The 25166-nt window shown below is 52.1% G+C and overlaps 9 protein-coding genes across 9 annotated transcripts; 3 read left to right on the forward strand and 6 right to left on the reverse strand.

Moving 5' to 3' along the window:
* Positions 1-36: 36 nt before the first annotated feature.
* On the reverse strand, positions 37-2340 carry MGL_2706 (uncharacterized protein; the record flags this gene model as incomplete). Its single annotated transcript, XM_001730272.1, has 1 exon — positions 37-2340. One exon carries the CDS (start codon positions 2338-2340, stop codon positions 37-39), a length of 2304 nt encoding a protein of 767 aa, XP_001730324.1.
* Positions 2341-3123: 783 nt separating this feature from the next.
* On the reverse strand, positions 3124-6027 carry MGL_2707 (uncharacterized protein; the record flags this gene model as incomplete). The annotated part of the gene is made up of 1 exon (XM_001730273.1): positions 3124-6027. One exon carries the CDS (start codon positions 6025-6027, stop codon positions 3124-3126), a length of 2904 nt encoding a protein of 967 aa, XP_001730325.1.
* A 681-nt stretch (positions 6028-6708) lies between these two features.
* MGL_2708 (uncharacterized protein) lies at positions 6709-8994 on the forward strand (the record flags this gene model as incomplete). Its single annotated transcript, XM_001730274.1, has 1 exon — positions 6709-8994. One exon carries the CDS (start codon positions 6709-6711, stop codon positions 8992-8994), a length of 2286 nt encoding a protein of 761 aa, XP_001730326.1.
* Positions 8995-9163: 169 nt separating this feature from the next.
* Positions 9164-11614, reverse strand: MGL_2709 (uncharacterized protein; the record flags this gene model as incomplete). The annotated part of the gene is made up of 1 exon (XM_001730275.1): positions 9164-11614. The coding sequence occupies one exon, from the start codon at positions 11612-11614 to the stop codon at positions 9164-9166; it is 2451 nt and encodes an 816-aa protein (XP_001730327.1).
* An 861-nt stretch (positions 11615-12475) lies between these two features.
* Positions 12476-15172, reverse strand: MGL_2710 (uncharacterized protein; the record flags this gene model as incomplete). The annotated part of the gene is made up of 1 exon (XM_001730276.1): positions 12476-15172. The coding sequence occupies one exon, from the start codon at positions 15170-15172 to the stop codon at positions 12476-12478; it is 2697 nt and encodes an 898-aa protein (XP_001730328.1).
* Positions 15173-16083: 911 nt separating this feature from the next.
* Positions 16084-18147, forward strand: MGL_2711 (uncharacterized protein; the record flags this gene model as incomplete). Its single annotated transcript, XM_001730277.1, has 1 exon — positions 16084-18147. The coding sequence occupies one exon, from the start codon at positions 16084-16086 to the stop codon at positions 18145-18147; it is 2064 nt and encodes a 687-aa protein (XP_001730329.1).
* A 176-nt stretch (positions 18148-18323) lies between these two features.
* Positions 18324-19096, forward strand: MGL_2712 (uncharacterized protein; the record flags this gene model as incomplete). Its single annotated transcript, XM_001730278.1, has 2 exons — positions 18324-18981; positions 19035-19096. 2 exons carry the CDS (start codon positions 18324-18326, stop codon positions 19094-19096), a joined length of 720 nt encoding a protein of 239 aa, XP_001730330.1.
* Positions 19097-19342: 246 nt separating this feature from the next.
* On the reverse strand, positions 19343-22633 carry MGL_2713 (uncharacterized protein; the record flags this gene model as incomplete). Its single annotated transcript, XM_001730279.1, has 1 exon — positions 19343-22633. One exon carries the CDS (start codon positions 22631-22633, stop codon positions 19343-19345), a length of 3291 nt encoding a protein of 1096 aa, XP_001730331.1.
* Positions 22634-23003: 370 nt separating this feature from the next.
* Positions 23004-24125, reverse strand: MGL_2714 (uncharacterized protein; the record flags this gene model as incomplete). Its single annotated transcript, XM_001730280.1, has 1 exon — positions 23004-24125. One exon carries the CDS (start codon positions 24123-24125, stop codon positions 23004-23006), a length of 1122 nt encoding a protein of 373 aa, XP_001730332.1.
* Positions 24126-25166: the final 1041 nt, after the last annotated feature.

The raw sequence follows: 25166 nt of genomic DNA on the forward strand, positions 1-25166 counted from the left end.
AGCGGAAACAGGCTAGAGACAAGCTCCTCCTAACCACTATTGCGTAGCGTCATCATATGAAAAACCGCGGCTTTCCCACAGGACACGGCGCTTACGTAGCAGAGCGGCGAGCCACGCCTGGACCTGCGGATGTTTGATTTTGTGGGCAGCGCCGAGCCAGAACTGCTGTAAGTCCTGGATGTCGTGTAGTTTTTCATACTCGAACGCTTGAAGACACAGTTCAAAGCAATCCAAGTCCTTGACTAGCACGGCCTCACGAGTTTGTCGTTCTTCATATTCGCGCCACAGCTGAAAAATTGTGTGCGATGCATCCGTATCACCAAGAAGATCATGGGTGAGGATGTGAATTGCCTCGTGCTCGCGGCGAGATTTCTCGTCTTTGTCCACTTGGCAGTGCGGTGTCAAGTCGCCAACCAGTGCTTCCGAAATGTCATGGACCAAGGCCATCATGACGCTCTTGCGGATATCGATCTTGTCATCTTTAATGAGCATTGCCAGGACACCCATACGATACATGTGGTCTGATATAGACTCCGGCTCCGGCACATTGTGGTGATACCAGCCTGTGCGTTTCGCCAGCTTGAGGTTCTGCAGATAGTGCATGAAGTATAAAGCCTTGTTCATAGATTCATCAAAAACTTCAGAATCTTTCATTGCCTCTAGATTCACATTGTTCAAAGCGCGCGGTGAGCCGCCAGATGATGGGTCCAGACGAAGATGCCTACTAGGCGCTTGTGGAATTGGTGGCAGCTCATCGTTTACCGTCACATGAAACACTGAGCGTGGCTTGGGCGTTAACGGTATCGGGCGCGCCGAGGGCAGTTGGAAGCCAGTCGTACGCTTTGACACAGGTGACATACTATTCTTTTCACGCAACGCCTGGAGAAGTGATGGCACCATCCGGTTCTCGTTGCATGGCAAGCTGGTTTTGGGCTCATGATCGATTCCTTCCGTCATTTCCCGTCGCCTTAGATTGCGAACTGGGATTAGGGGATGGTATGGGACAGAAGTTGCGAGGGAGAGCTGGGTATCTGGTTCTGTCGCGCGCTTTGAAGTAGGAGGATGATGACCCGCATCATTCGACGCTACAGCTGCGTTGTTATGACGATGTGACGGCGCGTGTGCAGCGACAGCACCAGCTAAAGCAAGGTCCTCATCATGATCGTGCATATTCTGAAGGAAACTGCGTTTCTTACGCGGCACCGGCGGCAGTCGACGAACATGATGGTTGTCCGGCACGTCATAAGCGCCCTTCAAGCCAAGTTGTTCCAAGCGGGAGCGAGGAAAATTAACTGCTTGTTGCGCAACAGAAATGGCAGAGAAAGAGGTGGCAAGCCCACTGCTCAGAAGCTCGGCGACTTTCTCGTCGGTCACCGTACGTTCTGGAACATGCCGCGCAAATGGCTCATGTTCGCCTCGCCCTGTTTGTGAGACCGGACGAGCAGCGGTCATGTCTTCGTCCGTTTGAAACATTTGGTCTTCTTTGCCAGATCCATCGTCTTGTTCTCCCATGTCCTCCTGAGGTGCGGCGTCCTTTAGCCCTCCTGACATGCTGAGGGTCAAGGGCGACACGGCCGAGCTCTCCAACACAGCAGCGGACGATGAGGTAGCAGCCGCGGCAGCCGCAGCAGCCGCCGTGCTAGCGGCATTAACGGCCACGCTGTGATCGCTGCTATTGCCACCATCCATCAAACGCGCACCAGACTGATTGACGTATGGTGGAGACGGTGAGGGTGCATGTTCCACTGGGCTTTCACTCTTTGCGCCAGTGTGCGTTTCACTATACCGTGCGAGTGAAGCACCAAGTGTCCCAGTAGAGCGCTGCGGTGGTACAAGAGTCTCTTCCAAAAATCGCTTGGCGAACAAGTCCGACTTTGGATGCTCCACGTCTGACTGCGGCGTAGAGGATCCGGTGCTCACAGCCGGTTTGGACGGTCCTATGTGCTGCGCAAGCAGAAGGAGTTGCGAGCGAGCTTTTTGAACATGCTCAAGCCATTCTTCTTGCTTGTTTCGAATGATGGCAGCCATCTCTGATACAAGAGATGCGCGGTATTGTTCCAACAGGTGCCAAGCGTGCTCATCTAGCGACTCGGCTGACGCATCTGACGTGACAGATAAGCTTGGGTTGTCGAAGGATGCTCGTGAGATCATAGAAAAAAACGAGGAGACATCGTTTGGATCTTTAAGATGAGGGATCGCCATCATCAAGGGGTTGCTTTCATCGTCCGCAGGTGGCGGAAGAATAACGCCATAGATTTGTGAGTATGACGCTTCTCGCTCTTTGGCACGTATCACCTCCTCGCTCAAGCAGGCTTGGGTCAAAGTGATCATTCCATCCATGGGGACAAAACGTGAAACCGATTGACCGAGCTGGATAGTATTTTGGTGCTTGAACGCAGGAGGCGTCGTCGACTCGTGCATGGTATATACAGGCTCATGGCACAAGTTGCACTGAACACAGACATTTGAATCAGGGTGCTTCAGCAGGGATCCTTTTGAAGTGATGGAAGCTCGTGACACGAGTTGTGGAAGTGACTTTGGTACTGGTAAGATTGGCTCTGAGTACTCTATGCAGGAACGTACCATGGAAACGCCATGATCTTGGTCAAGCAGGATTTGTAGCTGTGATGATGTGTGTTTATCAAGGCATGCTTTCCCATACATGCGAACATTCAAGCACGGACAAGACCAAACATGTTGTTGGTTCACGGACTCGTCCGTTGCCTCGAAAGCCATTGTCGCTTTCAAAGGACCTGGATGAATGGATCGAATATAGACTCAAGATGTGTAAAGAAAATTTGAGCAGCAAAGGGAAGAAAGGGGTGGGTGGGCAATGCGTCCGACTTGTTTGAATCGGGCGGGGACCACTCAAATCGGGTCCGGTAGGGTCTCAGCCTCAGACGAACCTGCAAGAAGAGCCCCACGATAAACTGAGAATATGAACGATTGGGTTGATATCGTTGCTGATATTACGAAAATCTTAGAGATCAAGGGCATGTAAGAGCACGGTCTACATCTATAGAATCACGACATAACAACAACAAGATGATCACAGGGTTGGCGATCTGCCCTGCTTTGTTGGGATATAGTCAACCAACTACGCATCAGGTATGGATGAGACTTTCACCATTTGTAGCGCTCACCCTGACTCAATGCTCGGTTGTATAGCTCCTGAAGCCTGTGCATACGGAATTGGTGGTGCGAATAGTACGCATTAAGAGCTAAAGCGAGCTCTGCGTTCGCACGCACGTCATGCGCTGAAAAGTCAATGGTCACATAAGAGCTAAATAGCTGGCCAGCCGTCGTAACATCGGCTGACCAGGTCTCTCCAAACATGAACTCAGCTAGGCCATAAATATCGCCTTGCCCCAGGTGTTCCACAATCGTACGGACAGACGTATGGACAGTGGGATCGGCGGAACGGCGGCGGAGACGAAGTCGAGGGCGTGCTTGGATCCAGTCGGCTGGTGTGCGATCGACCTTGCTTGCAGGACTCGATGCATCTGCATGTTCGGCAGGAGAGGCCGCTGCAAGCTGGCGTCTCGATACAAGTGCACCGACGACAATGATACGCACATCTGGCATCGGATCACCTGCACTCGCAAGCAGCGTATGCGGCTCATGGAACCGGATGTGGCCGTATCGCTCTAACACAGAGACAAATGAGTTTCGCCACCTGGGCGAAGACGAGCCTGAGTATGCAAGATTTTCTCCACGCCGTTTCGGTGCTAGAAATGGTGTATCGATGCTGTTTTTCTGTTTTTCGAGCGAGTCAGACGCATCCGATAAGTTCTGGTGGTCTTGGACGTACGACTTTGAGAGCCATGCATTGTCGTCGTCAGTTGAAAGATTACAACATAGTTGGTCCCAGCACGCACTCCATTGTGCTTCTATTGGGAGTGTCGGGTCAATCGTGGGCACTATACTGGGTCCACAAGAAGACAACGACATCGGAGCTTCCATGGGTATCTCGTTGGAAGGAGAATGTGCAGGCATTAATGATTCGGGGTAGCAGAAATGATCGCGGTGATGTGGATTTGGTTGATGTGGATGTTCAAGAGAGGAAAGACTGGAATTGCGCGCCCACAGCGGGAGACCGGGATCTGACACGGCAGCACGAGACGAGAGCCAACTGAGAACATCAGTGAATTCAGCCATAGGCCACAGAGCGTGCATCATTTGGTCATGTGCAGCGACTGTATCCATCGTAGAGGGATCAGCACACACACTGCCCACCTGAGCAAGGATGTCATAACGCGGTGATCCCAGCGGTACACCAAGCAAGAAGCCAGGTGGATGTTTCGTCCCGGGCTGTGGATTTGACCTCTCGTCAAAAATGGCCGACGCTGCTACACGATCAATGCGAACGGTATATGTCAAGTCGATGACAAGTGCAGCACATCCTCGTTGCTGCACTGCATGGATCGCCTGCTTGAGCTTGGTGGCTGTGGTGTACCCGGCGGTGCCAGCCAGCGAAATGACCCCCACATCGAGCTGCTGCTGCTGCTGTTCCATCGACTCTTGCTTCAGCCGAGCAACAATTTTGGGAGAAAGGCCCTGAGCATCAGCCAGCATAGCAAGGGGGACAAAGCACGTGCGGATCTCGTAGTCGGCAAGATGCTCGAAGCCGAGAACCGCGAGCGTTGCAGCAAGGCCAATGCCAACGCCCTGTGCGAATCCAAGCGCCGTACAGGTGGCCATGGTACCGAGGATAACGAAGTATTCGAGGAGCGACTTTTTCGTCCAAGTCGGCACAAGCGCCTCAGCCATGAGCTCGATGCCGAAGAAAAACACCATGAGTGCAGCACACAACACGGGAATATAAGGCAGGAGCAGCTTCGAAAAAATAAAGAAGAGGAACGTCAAAACCATAACACACGCTGACTCGATGCGCTGGCCTCCCGCACGAGAGAAAAAGAGCGTGTTGGACATGACAACAAGGCAAGGCAATGTGCCACAGAGACCTGTGATGATATTCGCGATCCCATGGCCAATAAACTCTTTTTTAATCGAAGCAGAGCGCGGCACATTGGGTAGGTTATCACGCAGTGTCGGGTAGTAAATTGGCAGATTGAGAGCGCCAATGACTATCAGCACAACCATTTCGACGGCCACTTGCTTGATGGCACCCCAGCGGACGAGATGGAAATTAAAAAGCTGCCAAAATTCGAAGAAGCGCATGCGCGTACCGACTGTAGCACCGGGTGGGACTTCCATGAAGAGCCAGTGATGTTCGACGAGATCAGCCATTGTTCGTTTACTTGCGAGCGCTGCGACCCAAAAAGCGCCACCAGATAATAACACGAATCCTGGAGTGAAGAATGAGTTTGAGCAAATTTGTCGCACCTCCCACTCGACTCGACGAAAGAAAGAAGCACCCCAGCGAGGACGTGCCGTAGCAGACTTTTTTTTCACTCGCACTCCCGTGCACAACAGAATCGTCAGAACAATGGCCGACACACATACAGGCATACTGTTCGACGTAAATAGGTCATGAAAATAGCTTGCGGACCATTCGAATGAAGAGCGCTGTGCGACTTCGAAGCCAGAGATAAAGAGTGAGAGTCCAATGGCTCCAAGTGCGCCATCCAGCACGGCCTGTGGAAAGTAGGCGATCCAGCGATCAATCTGGAAGAAGCCGAGTGCAAGAAGAAGCACGCCTAGTATTAAAGAAGATAGCACATACGTCGTGACAGTTGTCGCCAATAGAGCGTCTCGGTCGTCGTTGATGACGGCAGCAAGCTTGTTCGCAATGTTTTGCATGAATGGAAGGATTTCCACCAGCATTTCCCCTTGCGCTTGGACAAAGTTTGTTCCTCCCAGCACAAAAACAAGCTCATTCAACACGGTGGATGCCAGGAACATCGCGATGCTCTGAGCCTGCAGGCCATGAAACATGTCTCCATCTGCAGGAAACACGAGCAGACCCATGGACGCTGCATCCAGGATATTCATTAAAGCTCCTAACAGAATAGCGGCATAAGCTAGCTTGAATGGTTTCGATCCCGATAAAATTTGGGGCTTCATGGGCCGAGAACGCGCGCGCAAATTTTTCGTACGCGCAAGCCACGAGAGGATGCCGTGGGGTTGTGGACGCGAAGATGATGAGGGAGGCTGTGGTGGCAGCGCATCATCAGGCAATGTTTCCATCATACCAAGAGACATGCATGAATGAAGCACGCGCTTGACACGAGATACTTCGCTGTCGCTACGGCTATTGTTGTTGTTGTTAACGTCGTCGTAGCTTTTGTACCTTGGTGTGGCTCTCAAGTGGAGCTTCAGCAGGATGACTCATCAGGGACGGATGCCAAGCAAACCACGTCTGCCCCACCAGTGAGTGTTGATCAGCGTACGAAATTTTTTCGTAGGCATTGTTGCGCGAGCAATCCACGCATGGAGACGATGGAGTCGCGTATCCTCTATTCAGGCACAGGTCTGGACGGAGTCCGCATGACCGCTGTTGGGCAGGACTTGGGTTTCTTGTCCCTATGCGCGTTGCGGTGTCCAGAGAGACGAGAAGCAGTCTGGGAATTAAGTCTTTTTTTTCTCTTTCTCCAGGATATTACAGGCCGACATGGATTTGGAACGACGGTGGCGTGTGTTTTTGTCATCATCCAAGCGAACAACCACATCGTGGACAACGAACAACGAACAACACACACACACGCGCGCGCGCTTGTGGTGGGGCTTGCGTGACGAATCGTACCAATGTCACACTCGCACACAGAAATCCGGATTGTGTTAGCTGGCGATGTGGGTGTGGGAAAATCGTCGTTGATCATGTCGCTCGTGAAGGAGGGCTTCGTCGAGCATGTGCAGAATGTGGTGCCGGAAATTACACTACCGTCGGAAGCATCACCGGCCGGTGTTACAACTAAAATTCTTGACTCTGGTTCAGGTGCTGCATTTCAGGAGCGGCTCGAAACGGAGCTTCGTCGTGCGCACGTAGTTGTGCTGGTGTACAGCGTTGTCGACCAAGAATCATTCGAGCGGATCTCGTCGTACTGGCTACCAATGATGCGCTCCCTAGGCATAAATGTGCCTGTCATTCTTGTTGGCAACAAGGTCGATCAGCGACCAGCCGACATCGAGGAGGATGCGCTGGAGGATGAAATCGCACCGGTCATGGCCGAGTTCAAAGAAGTCGAGACTTGCATCGAATGCAGCGCAAGTTTGACCCTGAATGTCGGCGAGATTTTCTTCTACGCACAAAAGGCCGTTCTGTACCCAACAGCGCCGCTGTATGATTCACGTTCGCATACTCTTAAGCCTGCTTGTGTAGACGCATTACGGAACATCTTCCACTTGTGCGATTCTGACAAGGATGGCATCTTGAGCGACGAAGAGATCAACAACTTTCAGTTTGAGTGCTTTGATGCGCCATTGCAGCTGCAGGAGCTTGTGGGGATCAAGCAACTGGTCATGCAAGGCACGCATTCCGACGCATCGATGCATTTGCGCGACGATGGACTGACGCTCGCTGGGTTCCTGTATCTTCACACGTTGTTTATCCAGCGCGGACGCCTTGAGACTACATGGACAGTTCTCTGGACATTTGGGTATGGCATGGATCTTGCGCTCACCAACACATATGTATATCCACGCTTCGACGTGCCGCATGGCATGGGCGTCGAGCTCTCGCCGTTGGGCTACCAATTCTTCACCGAATTGTTCAAAGCCCATGACAAAGATCATGACGGTGCGCTGAGTGCCAGCGAGCTTGAGCAGCTGTTTCAAACGGCGCCTGGTGGCCAGCATCCTTGGGGCGCGCTCAACTTTCCCTCAGGCACAGTAACAGACGAATCCGGTGCCGTCACGCTGCAGGGATGGCTGGCTCAGTGGAGCATGACCACTCTTCTTGAACCGCGCACGACACTGGCATACCTTGCCTACCTCGGATATCCATACTTTGCACACGGGATGCGTGCATCTGGCTCGCCACCCTCGTCTGGCACGTCATCACCGTGTTATGTGAGTGCAGCGCCAGCATCGTATGCGTGGCTTGATGGCACAGCTGTGGGAAATCGATCTGGATGCCACGCTCGCTCAGCCCTAACGACATCCGCTCTCAAGCTCGTACGGCCGCGGCGACTGGGCGAGCGCCGACGCTCTCATGCTGAACAGTGCAGCGTGTTTCTTGCCCTTGTGCTTGGTGCACATGGAAGTGGGAAGTCCGCACTGCTTCGACAACTTGTCGGCAAACCGTTCCGTGGAAAGTATGCTCCTACGCACCGCCTCCAACGCGCCGTCGCTGCTGTGGAGCAAGATGGAGCTGAACGCTACCTCGTATTGCAAGAATATGGCTCACACAACGAGGCAGAGGCATTGCGAAATCCGGCCAAGCTGGAGCGTGTGAGTGTGATTGTATTTGTGTACGACTCTAGCGATACACACTCGTTCTCATACGTGTCGAATTTGAGGCAGCAATACCCACACCTTGCCTCATTCCCCACACTCTTTGTCGCAACGAAATCGGACTTGGATCTCGCTCGTCAGCGACATGAAGTCCAGCCGGACATGTATTGTCGGAAACTTGGCCTCAACATCCCGCATCTTGGTGCAGGGCCGTTGAATGTGAGTGCGCAGCTAGGCGAAATGGCTGAGCTGTACAATATCATCCTGAGCATTGCGATGGACGCACGTGGCGCTGTCCCTGCACACGGCCGCTCACTCGGCACAGTTCGTCTGCGCTGGCGAACGGTGGCGTTGTGGCTTGTTGCTGTATCTGGTTCGACAGCAGTACTATGGACTGTCTGGCGACTTGTCTTTTCTTCCCAAACGACGGCGGCCGTAGGGCTCGGGAGTAGTGGTGGCACTGTTAACGGCAGTGGCAGTAGCAGTAGCCATGCAGCTCGTTCCTGGTCTTTATGGTGGAGCTCATGGTGGAAGACGGCTCCGGGCGTGAGCAGCGGCAACGATGTTGGCTTCCGTTCCACGCCTTCTGCAACGCCTTCATCTGCTTCGGTGACATCCATCCTTAAAAGTGAACTCTAATTATTAGATGTATGACAATGTACAAGTAATCAATCAGCTCATAGTATATGAATGAATGTGTTGTATCTCTCTCTTTCTCTCTCTCTTTCTCTCTCTCTCTCTCTCTTCACCAGGCCAGGTAGTAAACTGCAGTCTCTTATAGCATAAAAACAAGACCAAAGCAGCAGTTTTACCATCCCTTGTGATGGAATGACCCCTCATCAGTATGGGGTCGAGACTGATCAAGACCCACAACCCTAGAGTCCGTCGTTCGTCGAGGCCGCTGAGAAGACACCGTGCCCATTAAACCGATCCCGAGCAAGCGAGCCCGCGATTCACGTTCCCATTGCAAGTTCTCTCGGACGCTTTGTGAGAGTTCTTCGTCCAAAATGTTTTGCCGCGCTACAGTAGCACGCGCGGACAACGGGTTGGGCGTGCTGATACGGCGATGCAGTGGATCAGACAGCGCATCTGTATGCACGCAAGGCGTTGGCACAAGCGCTTCTGTCGGCTGGGACTGCTCTTTCTCACACACAGTATCCACAAGTGGTGGCATCGTTCCTGAACACTCAGTGGCATGCTGAGGAACAGGCGACTCAGTCATTGTATCAGACATAAGACATGCTTGGGACAACTGTGGCACATCCGTCGTCTGTGGAGTCGCCTCAAGCACTCGCTGAACGCGTAGGGGGGCGCGCTCATCAGCTTCAACTCCGAGGCAAAGACCATCTTCTTCTCCCTCAGCTGGCGCATGCTGGGATGCTGGCGATGGAATGGAATGCACAGCAGTATGCGCAGAGTCCGGCTTCGTCGCGGTCATCAAATTGCCAATGGAGTTACAGGAACGCACAAGCGATGAAAGCCTACGTCCATCACCAGTATCTGATGACAAAGTCGTTGGCGTCGTTATTGTCGAGGACGTCTCACGCTGCGCAATCGCGGAAAGCCGACTGAGTGCAAGATTACTGCGTGTACGCGGAGGTGCTGAACTTTCGTCTGACTCACTACCGTGATTCGACACTGCACGCCCAGGCTCTGGCGACGTAGCCCCTACCGCATGCTTCGGAGACGGCGATACAATCCGGCCGGACGATGTACTTGAGCGCAAAGACGTTAGATTCAACAGCGGAAGCGCCAGTGCACTCTTACTGCGGTTTATGACGTCGTTCTTGTCGGCGCCTGAAGTGGGATTACATCGAATAGTCTGGAAGCTGGGCGCACGTGGAAGATGTGTGGGAGTCGAAGGGTTCCGCGCGCTTGCATGTGTCCTGGTGCAGTGAGCCCGATTCGGCATGGGTGAGAGATGGAGCGTTTGGCCTGCACGGGGCCGATGCGGATACTGCTTTGACACTTCTGACGGTTTAAGCATCGTTGACAAGAGGCCGCGAGTAGGGCCTAACTCAGTAGGCGGTGCCATTGCATTGGATGCATGCGGTAGGTCGGCCAAGCTGGCCGAGCGGATCGGCCGTTTCTTGAACATTTCCATTCGTTCGCACTCTTCATCTAGTTCTCTCCGCGCTCGTTCTGTCTCTAGCCGCGCACTTTCGTGCGTATTTGTATCCTTTCCAGCATCCCCGCCATTGGCTTCGTCATCCTCGCTTGACCAGTCATCCTCGTTGTCGCCTTCGGTTGGCAGCTCGTCCTCCTCAGAATCGCCACCAATGGTGAAGAGGATTTTGCTTTGCTTTTTCTTTGCCTTATCTTGCTTTGGCTTCCCGTCGAACACATGTCCAGGTGTCACGTTCGCTGCATTCGTCCTCGTCAAATAGGACTTCGTCGCACGCAGCGCTGGTAGGTTTTCTGTACTTTTCTGGATGCGTTGCTGACGCCGCATACGAGAGGGGATCCCAGATGCGACAGATGGTGCTGGTGGTGCCTGGATGCCTGCGTTCCTGGCACCTGCCAGTGCCACACTGCTTGCTGCTCCAGGGGGTCGTGGACTAGTGGACTTGGATGTGCTGCCAGAGGCGGAGACGTCGGACACTAGTGGACTCGAGGATACAGAGGAAGTGGCCGCAGGCACTGACAACATCTGGGGATTAGGGAAAGACGACACAGGAAGAGCCGAATTCGTTGCAGCGGCTCCTTCTTCAAAGAGCATCGCGCTTTTCATGGCGTCTGGCCTCAATGCTGTTACACAGTTATGAGTTAACAAATCTTGCGACTTGGGTGGAACAAGCGCTTCTGTTACCTTGGGCCCAAGTGCTTGAGTTCGTGGAGACTGCGTTGTTGAATTTGCTCGCGAACGAATAACATTAGGAGTGACTGTACCTGTTGTAGAAATGGGTGTACCCGTGCTGCGAGACTCAGACCCTTGGACAGTTTCATCTTCCTCTTCATGGATATCGTCAGACCCTCGCTTCCAGCGCGTAGGGTTACAGCCGATTGACGAATAAGATGAATGTAACCAGCACTGTTCGACATCATCTGCGAGTTTCTGAAAGAACTGCGCTGTTGGAACGGTGCTATCAGTATGATGCTTGGTAAGAATACTGAATTCATTCAGACAAGATGTGCGGTCCGCCCTCTGACGATCGTCCGCATCGCCCTCTTCGCTCGTCACAGATTCGTCCGTCGAAAGCTCAGGCTCAGACAACGGGGCTGGTGCTGATGGTGTCAACATAGGATAACATTTTTGCATGTACGGTGTCACCGAAGAAATAACAGATTCGGCTGGAGGCACCTTGGTACGTTGATTCTGCTGCGCCCAAATACGCCAGGATAAATTTTCGAAGCGCTCACCATTTTGAACGAATGACTTGCATTTAGAAGATACTGTGAAGAGGAAAGACATAAGGAGTCAGCGTCTGCCTTTTTTTCATATCCAGCTCATGTCCAAAAGCCGGATCAAGTTTAGTACGTACCATGAAGAATGTGTGCCATTTCCAAGGTATCCTTCGTAGCGACCTGTTCAAGCCTGTCAGGTGAAAAGGCCAACATGCTTGAATAGAATTCTTGCATCATCTCTGATTTCAATGCGTTGGTCAATGCCAAGCCATGTCCATTCAGGAGATCGTATATACAAGCTGATGGGATGGGCCGTAGGGTCTTTGATCGACTCTGGAAAAAAAAATGTATGCGAGCAGGTACGGTTACTCGACATCTAGCACGCTAGCCGGAGTCGGCTCCATTTTCTCCGCATGAACTCTCGTGGGAATAAACTGGACATTACATAGGATTTTCTCAACTCGCGAGAAAAAAAGACTCTTCATAGGCTACATCTGGAAGGAACTCAATGTTATGTCCTGGGGCGGAGAAACGTCGCGTGAAACCCCACATCTCAAACACACTCATGTATGCGCAGCCAGCTGCGCAGCGCCCAGCCACGCCTCGTGCTTGTTTCTGACGCAGCACTCCACCCATAGCGAGCACGTGCGTACATTTGCGTCGGCCGCAACACTTTCTCAGCACCCAATGTTTTATCCATTATGCATGCGTCTTAGCTGCCTTTCGAACTCAGCCAAAGTCGGCTGCAATCCCGATGCAAAGCAGCACGGGTTGTCTAAGACAAGTCGAAGCCAGCGCCTGCATAAATAGCATACCGAAGCTTGTCTGCACATTGTGCGACTGACTCGTAGGCGGGAAGCTTGAGTAGATTTACACACGTGCTTGCTGTAGGAAGCCGCGTCACGTCGTCACCAGCATGTCGGATGGCAAATTTCGGATTTAGTTCACCAAAGCCCAATAGTGGAGGATTCGGCGATGATGTGACGAAACGCAGAAATGCTTTCAGAGAACTTTGATCAAAGTGTGACAAGGCTTCCCAGAAGTACTGTACGGCCATGTCTTTCTCGTGATAGCCACCATATATTGTGTTGCGCCTGAGATCATCAACGTCGATGGGACTCTCTGCGCCTGAAACGAGCACTCGCAGTTCTTCCCGGTTGAAAAGACGAAGCCATCGCGGGTCAATCATTTCACTTAGGCCCTGGAAGAACGCATTGCATTGGTCCTCAATTTGTGTGCTGAGCCGATACCTGGTCATACAATAGATGTAGGAGAGCCGGTTTTCGCGCGTCACGGGGACATCATTCCCACCAGGAATGAGCTCCCGATTCATTCGCACACCAAACTCTTCGTCGGTCACTGTGAAATTCAATGCAAAATCATTTTCCACATTGCCTGTATAGTTCTTGAGCGCAATGAGACCCCGATACAAATCACTGTCCAGGCTCTCGAGACTGGCAAGGTCGTCGATGTATCCCTTTGGCCCCAACCATTTAGTTAAGAAAAAGTCAGCAAACTTGACATCCACTAGAATCCCTTCATACAATGCCTTCCCCAAAATCCGACCTAAAAATGTGTACCACGTCAACTGCTCTTCGCCGTGAGCATAAGAGTGCGGATTCGGATACAACTCTTGTCGCTCATTTGCACACCACAGGCCGCGATCTGTGTCGAATACCTCGCGGATAATCGAGACAAGGAACTCCTTAAACAGGCCACTGCCATCGATACCTGCCTCCGGCATACCCCACTGGTCAATAAATACAATTTCCAGTGGTTCTTTCAAGCTCGGTCCAAGTCCGTTGAGCTTCGCCATACCATCTTCAGCAATGTGTCCACGGCGGATCGTCGCGCGATGCCGGCGTGTGGGCGAAAATATGTCGCGCGAAATCCCTAAACGCTCAGCATCGTTCCGCACGAACTGCCGAAAGATCTCCACCCGGACATCAAAGGGAATGACAAATGGAATGTAACTGAGCACCTCTAGCCGCGGCGTCATGAATGCACGCGTGCGTTGTGACAGTGCCGAAATTGTTGCGCGTGCATTTGTTGCATCTTCATCATGCGAGATTGCAGAGGCGAGTTCCCTTTCTTCAAGGACAACTGCGTGGATAAATGAGCCTAGGTCATTCTGTCCAAGCATGTGCCAATGGCCCTCACGCACAAAGGAGCGGCGAGAATCACGTGTATGGAGCTGCTGAAGGAGCCGTGTACATAACTCACGGACTTGTGCAAGCTGCACACGGGTTCCTGGCACATGAGCATGTTCTGGGGGCATGTCCACACTGTTCCAGTACATAGCGAAGGTAATATTCCGGAGCAGGCCACTGAGTGTATCAAGCTCGTCAAGAGTGAGTGGATTTCTACTAGGCACGTGGGTATCGATGGCACTCGAAGGATAAAATTCGTCATCGCCCAAAATCATCAGACACCGTGAATATTCAATGCACAAGACCAGGAAGAGCGGCCAATCACTTGCATATGTTGGGTCTGTAACAACTGCACGCACGTTTGATGCGTTTGCTGCTAGTCCGCGATGTTTCGTTGCAACACAACGAACAAGTGAGCAGGAACGGACCCAGCCACGCCACAACTCACGCGCTAAAATACCCATGTACACTGAGCGAGTGACACCGTCTTTATCATATCCGTACAGCATGGCCGTAAGAACTGAATCGCGTGCGGACGCAGGCCATGTGTACAGCGTCGCCACAAGAAATGCACACAGAGCTGGGCGCGTATTGTGTGGGGATCGCATACTGGCCGCAAGTACTGACCGGATGTGGGCAAAGGATACAAGAGTGAGTAGCTCATTTTTCGTTTTCTGATCAACAGAAGCATCCTCATCGGCAAACACAGACTTGGGTAAAGCGTTTTGCAAAGTTGCCAGCATCATCAGATATTGGCTTATCTCGGAACCATTCTGCATTGCCTTGACACGCACAGCTGTGAGTATGATGACATTCGCCAGCAGATACGGGCAGTGAATGGGATTGTTGGCTAGTGCGCTGTCACCAGACGTCACATCGTAGTAAGCACCCAGAGACTGTACGTGGTGCATAAATTCCGACATGGGAAAAGCGGAGGAAAGGGCGCTGACAGACGGAATCGGCATGTGATGCAAGAGGTGAGGAATCGTCAGGATCTCACTGGTAAATGTTCGGAGGAACACGGCTCGTGGTGCATATGAAGATGCGTCAGCGGCACCAGCTTGAACAAACTCGGTCGTCGGTTCATCGAAAAGAGCCAGTGGCCGAAGCATCAATGACACACAGTCGGCCTGCTCAGATATTGCGTCCTTCGGAAGCGCGACGAGGTAGTTTCTTAGTGAGCTGTGCATTCCATGGGAGAGTAGAAAGGATGCCATTTGCTTTGCTAAGTCCATGTTCTCGTGTTCTTTGCAAAGAAGGCCCAGCATGAAGGTAAGCATCGCTCGCGTGTAAGACGCTTCAAGTGCTTGCGCACGCTGCATGCAACGTAACATGCATTCAAGTACCATCGCAAGAAGCGAGACCCAAGAGCTTAATGCAGGCTTAGGCCATGTTGATGCAGACAGAAACTCCTCAGCCCAAAGCGCTAAACGACGTGCTTCGGCGCATGAGACGTTCCGACCCTGCGAAAACACTAGAAGGCGGGTGAGGTGGATCCAAGTATCCGCGGTGGGTGATACGCTGGTATTTAGTATATGATCAAATTCTTGTGCGCACTGTTGACGAAGCGCTTTGCAGGTGGTATATTGACGATATGCAGCCTGGATGCGAGTCGCGGCAGCTACACGGACTTTGTGCATTCTCCGATCCTCACGTTGCGCACGAACTTGGGCTGCTACATCAGCAACAGACTTTGGACCAGGCTGTCTGCCAAGATTGATAGTTCGTTTAGGCCGTGATGACCCTGTGAAATTAAAATCCATGGTGGACGACGCCACACACACACACACAACCTCTCTCTGGCAGCTTTAGAAAGTCACACGAAGTACCCCTAGCCAATTTATAATATGCAACTTTGATCGGATGACGCAAGCGCAGGTGCCGCCACTTGCCCTAATTTTTCTTGAGTCGGAGATTGGGAGATGACGTCAAAATGTGGAGTTCTGTAGTAGGGTACACGCAAGGACAAGTACTCCACCATCTCACGATACAGGCTAACGTACACGTATACTTGCCATTCTCTCGTTAGTGGGCAGAGCGCCATAGACCCATGCAAATGAAGGAAGCTGCTGCAATCAATGCAGTGAGATCTTTGCCAGTTTGGGAGGGAAAGGACACAATTTTGGCACGGATCAGAGAGAACGATACAGTCATTATAGTTGGTGAGACAGGAAGTGGTAAAACGACTCAAATCCCTCAGTTCTTGCTCGAAGAGAGTCAGAGCAGCCAAGGTATGATTGGGATCACACAGCCACGAAGAGTGGCAGCAACGTCACTTGCGCGCCGAGTGGCCGATGAATTGGGATGCGAAGATCCTGCAACATTACGGCCACGATCCGACGTTAAGACTGACAAACCGGCATACGTTGGATACTCGGTTCGATTCGACGATCGGACCACCCCGCAAACGCGCATCAAGTTTTTAACGGATGGAATGCTGATTCGAGAGGCCTTGGGCCCTAGTATTTCGAAGGTGGGAATGTCGCGCAAGAAGAACGCACGGAACTTTCTGCTGAAACGGTACAGAGTTATGATCATTGACGAAGCGCATGAGCGCTCGCTGCGCACAGATATGCTGCTGGGACTTATGAAGCAGATTCAGAAGGAACGAAAAAAGCTCATCGATGCTGGCAACACGACCCTTGCGCCTCTAAAAATCATCATCATGAGCGCTACAATAGATGCGGACGCATTCGCGCGCTTTTTCTCGAATTCGATCAAACCAATACCTATATTGTATGTGGCAGGTCGACAGCATCGGGTACGGTTGTATCATACGGAGCATAGCTGTCAGGACTGGACAGATGCGGCCGTTCGCACAGTGATGCAGATACACGTGTCGAAGCCGCTTGGCGATGTTCTCGTCTTTGCTACGGGGCAGGAGGAAATTGAATCCATGGTGCAATCACTCGAGCTATTTCAGTCGCAGCTAGAGCCTTGGGCGCGGGAGGAAGGACGCGATGATGTACCTGCACTCCTTGTGCGGCCGCTCTATGCGGCGTTGGGTCCCGCTGCATCTGCTGCCGTCTTTACTCCGACGCCTGCGCACACAAGAAAAATAGTACTTGCGACGAATATTGCTGAAACAAGTATCACAATCCCGGGCGTTCGCTACGTCGTGGACTCGGGGCTTGTCAAAGAGAAAGTATTTTCTCCTCACACCAGCATTGAGACACTCCAGGTCCTACCTATTTCACAGTCATCCAGCGTACAGCGCGCAGGACGAGCAGGTCGTGAAGCGCCGGGCGAATGCTATCGGCTGTATACGCGCGATGCCTTCCACCAATTGCGCCCGATGCCCGTCGCGGAAATCCATCGCACCGAACTGTCTGGCGCTGCACTTCAACTGTACGCGATGGACCTGAATCCATTTACATTCGAGTGGATAGATCCACCAGATACCGCGCTTCTTCAAGAAGCCGTCCTTCACCTCGCTGAATTGGGCGCCATTCAAACACGGAAAGACGGCATCTTCCTCACAGAATTGGGCTATCAGCTTGCTTCTCTCCCTGTTACCCCATCCTATGCGCGTCTTCTCCTGGCAGCCGCAGAGCAAGGTACTCGTGTTGCGAGCCAAGCTCGTGATCTTGTGTCGATCTTGTCAGCAGACCGGAGCATCTTTGTGGAACCGACGCAGCCAGACAAGCGCGAGCTTGCTGAACAGGCACGAGAAGTGTTTTACGATGTGACTGGTGATCATGCAACAATGCTGAATGCTTTCCGGGCATACATAGCTGCACACGACCATGCGTATGCGTCTCACGTATCTGCAGCCGCCGCGCGCCAAGAAGTTCGCATGTGGTGTCAAACGCACTTTGTCCACGAGCGGACGGTGAAAAATATCCTTGCTATCCGGAAACAGCTATCGCGCATATGTTCACAGCATGGGATTGTGTGCGAAGAGACCTCGCATCATAATGCATCGCACAAAATAGAGTCAGAGGCGTCCGACTCGGAGAATGATCCCGATGCGTTGGTCGTGACAAAGGGGGCGTCCATTCTGCCACAGAACGCGGGAGAAAACTATATGGAGCTGATGCAATGCCTCGGCACCGGTCGTCTGAGCCATACGGCTTTGCGGCAGCCGGACGGGAGCTTTCGTCGCGTTGCGGGAGGCCAGACCTTCAAGCTACACCCTTCCTGTGTGTTACATCCATCTCGGCACGGCGCGCGTGGCACATCCGACGAATCCGTTCAGGTGATTGTGTTTGAAGAGTTGGTCCTCACGTCCCAGACTTTTGCTCGCACCGTCTCGAGAATGGAGCCTGCATGGCTCCAAACTTGGCTTGCTAAGTAGGATCCCAGTTCCATCTCAGCTGGCTACCTATTCGTACGTATTCCCTGGTTGACTTCTCTAATGGACCCGATTTGGCCTCCACACCCTAAAAGTAGTCCGATTTTTCTTTGATTCTTGTCGCTTCACCTCAGATAAATCGAAAGGCGTGTATTATTTCGTAAGGATCACGACGCTGTATGGGCAAGCGACTTCGAAGGCGTTCGTCCAAGAAGGCGCGGGCACAGACAGACGCCGATGTTGATGGAGCTGGCAGTACCGCTCCTCAGAAAGATGAATTGGATCATGCGAGCAAGCACGATAGTGGTGAATATGAACATCAAGAATCTGTGAACGACGAGGTCGTGCATACAACTTCTGCGCACGAAGCGAGTACCGAGTCAGAACCTGCGCTAGAACAAGTGCATCACAACGATGCAGATCATGAGCCTGATGTAGCGGTCGCTGGCGATATGAAAAAGAAGCGCAAACGCTCGCGCAAACGCAAACGTTCGAATGTGCCGCATCCCGGGCCAGACACAGAGTTCATCGAGGACCTTAGCGATTCTGCAAAGAAAGCGATAGCCTATACCCAACAATATCTCTGCGATAAGGAAGCGTGGAAGTTTTCAAAACAGCGGCAAAATTGGCTTTTGCGCCATGTTTTGTGGTCGCCCCGCATTTATGAACTCGGTCGTCAGCTCACTGAAGTCCCACAAGAGGAGATTGATGAACAGGAAAAGCTCCTTATACCTCCTTCGCTTCCTCTACCAGACAATGGCTCGTGGATCGCTGATGAGTACGTGTCTGTTGTAGCCTTCTACCTCGCAAGTATGATGGGTCTCGCCAAACAGGTACGTGCGTTATTTTTATTTTTGTTTTCAATGCAATGAATACTAACTTGTACACAGCGAATGTTGCATGCGTTGGAATCTGCGACAAATCCTCCTTTGGCCCCAACAACAACATCTGAAACATCCTCCCAAAAGGACACGGACATGTCGAATTCGACGAACAAAGCGACTATATCAGTGGAAGCGCAGTCGTCTCACGGAGATTCTGCAGAACAGACGGACGGCGAACAGTCCTCAGAAACAGCATTGTCCGCAACAACATTAGTGCAGTCTTGGTTCTCCCTGCGAAAGACACGAGCCACACAGCTGCTTGACTGGATCCATGCCGTGGATGAAGATTCGTAGTTTTTTTTTTTTTCTTGTTTTTAACGCTCATGAAGCATTTGACGGAACGCATCTTGTCCTTTGGGCGTTGCAGTATCAGGTTGATTCTCCGGATTGTGCACTCGAGAAAATTCAAAGGCGCCTCGAGGTCCGCGTCCATGGTTGCCGCGACGAGCGACCGAGTATGCTGGCGTGACTGATCCAGCGGCAGAAGAAGACGGAGGTAAGTTTTGATACATGGTGAAGGTCAGTGGCAAAGTACCATAAAAAGCATCAGCAACAAGGGCAGCACGTCCCGCGACCTCTTCATCGGCCATTTCGACTATGCTGTCACATGTACCGTGGGCATTGGGCGGACGACCAGGCGTCCAAAAGACCTGCCGCTCAGTTCGGGGTCCGACTGCTGCTTCTACGGCCTGCTGAATCAATGGTTCCTGTGCATCAGGCGGCAAGCCTGCAACATGAATGGACTTGGCACGCCATGCATCGTTTGAAGCGTGTAGAGTGTCTTTCGAACGCATCTGGCGCCCAGCGTCAGCAAGAGTGACAGCAACAAGACGGTTGTGGAATTTCGTGCTATTTGTGGCTTGCATTGCCCGGCGCGCATCGAGTGGCGTTCGACACTGAATAAATGCAATACCGCGTGACTTGCCGTCAGGACGAAGTGGCATTCGCACATCGTCAATTGGTGCATGTGGCTCGAAAAACTGCCGTACTTGCTCTACTGTTGCAGAACGAGGCAAACCTGTCATGTAAAGCTCTTTGTCATTTGCATTCGCATCTGAGCGCTGCTTTTTGAGCATGGGATTTGAAAGGTACACTTGCAAAGCATGGTGTGGCTGCCAATGTACGCCATGCTCAGCAAGAGCCGCATGCGCAGATGACTCTGTCATATACTGGATGTAGCAAAACCGACGCGACTGCACGAAGCGGCGACTTGGCCATCGGATATCAAAGATAGGTCCATACTTCTGAAAGCGTTCACGCACCATTAGGTCCGAAGTATCTGGGGGAAAATTTGTCACGTAGAGCGTGCATGCATATGAGAGCGAAACACGCACCTCATTTTCACCAATTCGCTTCATGTCGCGGGTGCGTGCTGCGCTTGCGCCCTCACGATCTGTGAACTCCACGAGAACTGCGCTCATGGGCTGTGTGTCGGACGACGTAGTTGCAATCTGTTTCGGTCCGACCATGTCGAAGATAATGCCACAGTCACGAAAGAATGTGCGCACTTCGGCCTCCGTCGTATTTGGCGGCAAACCCGACACCATAACCGACGAGAATTCACGATCGCGTGCCGGTTGTGTATGTTGCGTTTCTTGACGCTTTGCAAGCGACGCGCTTTCAACTTCACTGGCAATAACATCGTTGCAGTCACCCTCCTTGTTGTCATCGGCTTTGCGCTTCAGCACGTCTGTTTCAGGAAGCGATGCGCGCTCGTCAGCATCAGCATCAGCAGCCGCAGCCACAACCGCAGCATTGGTGTTCGAAGTCACACACGAGGTGCTCGCCTGCTGTGCTTGATACGAGTACCATTGGCGCCACATACGATCGTGCTCCACTTTCGCTTTCGCCTCGGCGTGTTCTATTTCAGCAGGCGAGCCACGAGCATGCTCAAACGCCACCCAAGCTGAAAGCACGGCTGCTTTGTTGTCCAGCTGAGCCTTCGCGACGCCACTCTTGAAGATCTGCCGTGCGCGTTTGTCATCGTCATGTCGTTGGTAATATTGTCCTGCCTGGACGTAGGCTTGCGCATGCGTTGAATGCAACTGCAACGTATGTGTCCACAGCTCATCAGCCAATGGATTCAGTCCGGCTGCCGCATCAGCGCCTGCGCTGGCAGCCAACGTGCGTGCCGCACGTTCGATCCAATCAATTGCATAGGTCTCAAGTGCCAAACTTGCGTCTTGTTCGGGTTCGGGGAGTTTGCTCATGGCCGAGATCGACTGTAAGAGAAGTTCGTATATGTGCATGAATCGGTCCACGTCAGCCACAAGAACGACTTGCTCTGGGGCTATGTTTTGAGAAGAGGCGAGCTCAAGCACCGCATAAGTTCGTTCACAGTCAATACGTGCTTGTAAAAGGGCTAGGAGTGAGGTGCCACCGGCGATCCGGCCCACACAATCAGACTTCATGACAAGGTCAAAGATTTCAAGCACCTGAGATTTGGGCCGGTGGAAACGCGTAATAGAGCGAAGGTAGACTGCCCACAGGCGTCCACAGACCGGTAAAACCCGAGTTGCTTGCTCACAAATCGGGAGCAGGGATGCAGCTTCGACTTGAGGCGTGTTCACCATTGCGATCATATCAAGCCAAATACTCTCGGCAGCAGCAATGCTTGGGCGCGCCTCAATACGTGCCTGAGCCTGGTCACGTTCTTGCATCTTGTGACTCTTTCGGCCATGCCTCTGCTTGTGAACCTTTTCCACGCTAGGTGTAGGGGGTACATCCGCGTACTCAGACGCCTCGGTATCGTTTCGCGCCGCCGGATACATACCAAAACGATGAAGAGCACGCCGGTAGAGTGTCAGGCCCAGTTCCTCTTCCGTTGCGAGATGTGTCTTGTCTTTGGAAGTGCGGAGTTGCTTGATTCGGTGTACTTGCCAAGAAAGAAACGGACTCCAGTGAGCTTGCAAGGTGCTGTTTGCATTGCTGATAGATTCATCATAAGCTTCCCGCTCACGCCATTGCCGCAAAGCATCACTGTATAATTTATTTGCACTTGTCATGACTGACTCGTATTCTGATGCAGGCAAATGAGTAGATACAAAGCTGGAAAAACGCTGGAATGTAGTCTCCAGCTGCTTGTGAGGCACTTGGAGCCGTGCCGTGTACACTTGCTTCACAAGATCAACGCGCAAATCGCTTGGATCCTTTTCAAGAAGCGCATACTCAAATGCCACATACATGTTCCACATTACTTGACTCTCGATTGTATGCCAAGCACATCGACCATAGAGTTCGCGGAGTGCGTTTCGTGCGTCATCTTCGGATATGTCCCACTGTATGTCATGTGCATCAACATCGTATATGCCATTATCATACAGTGTGGGACCAGTCAGGCCCGTCCACGTAGGTAGAATTTTAGAAACTTGAGATGCATGCCCATGCTCGTCATAAGTTGTACCAAGATTTTGCAACGGTACCTTTATGCCGCTGTGACGTGTCCATGCACAAATCCAAAAGCTTGCACAGCGGACGAAAAGACTCATATCTAGAGAATCATGTGTACTGCGTTCATGCAGCACTGCAAGGTCGTGACCACTATATGTGCCATTTAATATCGCAAGACTCAGGTAAATGTGCCATTGTACAGGACGCAAAGCCATTACAGAGGACATTGCTGAACATGCTTGACATAGTTCAGTTATGTATGAGGAATGGTCGGTCATTGCATCCTCGTCACTCGCAAGCATTTTCCGTTCGATTGATCGGAGCCAAGTATTGTATTCCCAAGGGTCAAGGGTCGATGTAGCGAATGTCTTCGCAGGTACGTTGTAATCTGGGAGCGGCACATCCGTCTCCATGGCCTCGGAACTCATGTCGGTCCAAGATGACGTGCGGGTGCACTGAGTTTCGTTCGGCAGTCACGAGGTTTACCAAGATCCACAGAGATACCGACTATCCCACAGACCAAAGACTCCAGGAGGATAGGAAAGCCGGCGAGATAGTCCAAGCGTCGTATTGCTTACTAAATATCTACGAAGCTCGCGAGAGACTCTGCATGGCCAGACGGCGTGCCTGAGATAGAGAAATGGCATCATGTCGGTATGCGAGCATCTGGCCATCGTCACCTTCGACGCGTACTTCATTATCATGAGAGGTGCCCGTGCGATCATCAATACCACTGTCAGCGATGAAAGCATCATCACCGTCGTCATCCATGTCCATGCCTGATGATCGGTATGTGCCAGTGCTGAGATTCGTTACATTGGTGGGCGGGTTCGGGGAGGCTTGGACTCGCAGCCCAGGCTTTGCTTCAAATGCAGCAAATTGCGAGACAATTTGCCGCTTTGGAGTGCTGGTAGGCTCGTCATTTAGTGCGCCGCTGAGCGGGGTAGGTGTAGGCCGCCACAACCTTGCTTGCTGGCTTGCGCGGCGCATATCCAAGTATTTTTGACTGAGCCGCGAGCCAATGACTTTGCGAATATGGGGACGAGCTGTGAAGATGTCAGGAGCGTGTGACCAAACTCGAATATTGTGGGTAGATTCTTCACTTTCGCGGTATATGCTTTCAATAATGAGTTGCTTAGTATTTTCTTGCCGGAGAAGAAGCTTTTCGTGCAGCTCGGTTGCGACTTGATCAACGAGCCTGGATATCGCGGATGTCGAGTCAGTTGCCTCATTACCTAGACTGAGACTGAGTCCCTTCATGCGTTCTAGAACTGAATCGCCGACTTCGCGGTGCAGCCGATCAAGGTCCATGACTTCTCCAGCCGCAGCAATAACGACGTGACTTAGGAGCGAGGCTGTCGTTAGTGGAACTAGTAGGCCGCTTGTGATGCTGACGAGGCCCTGGTAAAAGTCCACTGCGTGCTGGTATCCTGACAAAGCAGGCTCGCAAGCCACGACGAAAATTGAAATGCCCATCGCCGACATTTTGCGAGCCAGCACAATCGGGTCTTGTCCATCTGGCGACCCATTGGGAAATCCGTCACCATATTCGCCAATACCATGCGGCGGAGCATCGGTAATTAGGATGGCCATTTTTGCAGCGTGAGGGCGCCAGTCGAGATCAGCTGCAGCTTTGAGCGCTGCAGTCATAGCTTCCGGACCATCTCCGCCACCTGCCGCAAATAGGCCATTGAGGTTCTCTTTCATTTCCAATACTGAAGTCGTAAAACCAACTTGATTCGTGTTAGCTAAAACAATTCGAACGGAGAGGAAGAGAGGGAGACAGAGAGAGAGAGAGAGAGAGAGAGAGAGAGAGAGAGAGAGAGAGAGAGAGAGAGTGTGTGTGTGTGTGTGTGTGTGTGCATGCGTGAATGCGTGCATAGATTGTCCCAGGATGAGCACAATGCCTGCACCAAATCAAATGTTTGCGAGTTTCACTTACAGTTTTTCACAATGTACACATGATCTTGCGGTGGATGGTCACGGTACGCGATGAGGCCTACACGCAACGCGCCCTCTGATGCAAGGTATTCAGACTGAGTGATCTATGGTGCGCGCACGTAAGCACGCAAAGTTCTGGGGTGCATATACGTACCTGATCACAAATCATCTCAATGTTTCGGGTAGCCGACTAGTGAGTAAGATGCTGCTCATTACCACTTACGACATCCATGGTCCTTGCTTACATTGATGCTGGTTGTGAGATCAAGAGGGCCACGTACTAAGAACCCATCGAACCTGTTGCATCGATGATCTAACGTAAGAAGACATCGATCATACGTACAAACACCAAGTCTAATGCGCGGCCCATGTCAGAAGGCCCTGACCCACCGGGATCATGCCACATAGTGTCTGCGCCTTTCATCCATGCCGGCACGCCTTCCACACCTGCTGCCTCACCGAACATGCTGCGTCAGAGTTGTCGTGCTCTCTTACACACCCCCATACGCCTCCGCGTGCTCCAGGATCCATGGTATGCTTGCTCCAACGCGACGGTGAAAGCCTGGGTGGCGGTAAGGCCAGCTCGCGATATGACCGCGTCAGCCTACTCGGCCAGGCAGCCAACTAGTCCTTTGGGTGTCCTCTTAGGCCTAGGCGCTCGCGATGTGGAAGAAAGGAACCATGTTTAATCAGCACGTGGTTCACTCAACCTCTCTCCGCTTGAGTCGGTGAGCCAACGCCTACTCCGTCCCATCCCATCCCATCCGATCAACGTGTAGAAAGCTGGTCTAGGGAGGTGGCATTACA

This window comes from Malassezia globosa, assembly GCF_000181695.2.
Source record: "Malassezia globosa CBS 7966 chromosome Unknown mgl_sf_6.1, whole genome shotgun sequence".
NCBI classification, from domain to species: domain Eukaryota; kingdom Fungi; phylum Basidiomycota; class Malasseziomycetes; order Malasseziales; family Malasseziaceae; genus Malassezia; species Malassezia globosa.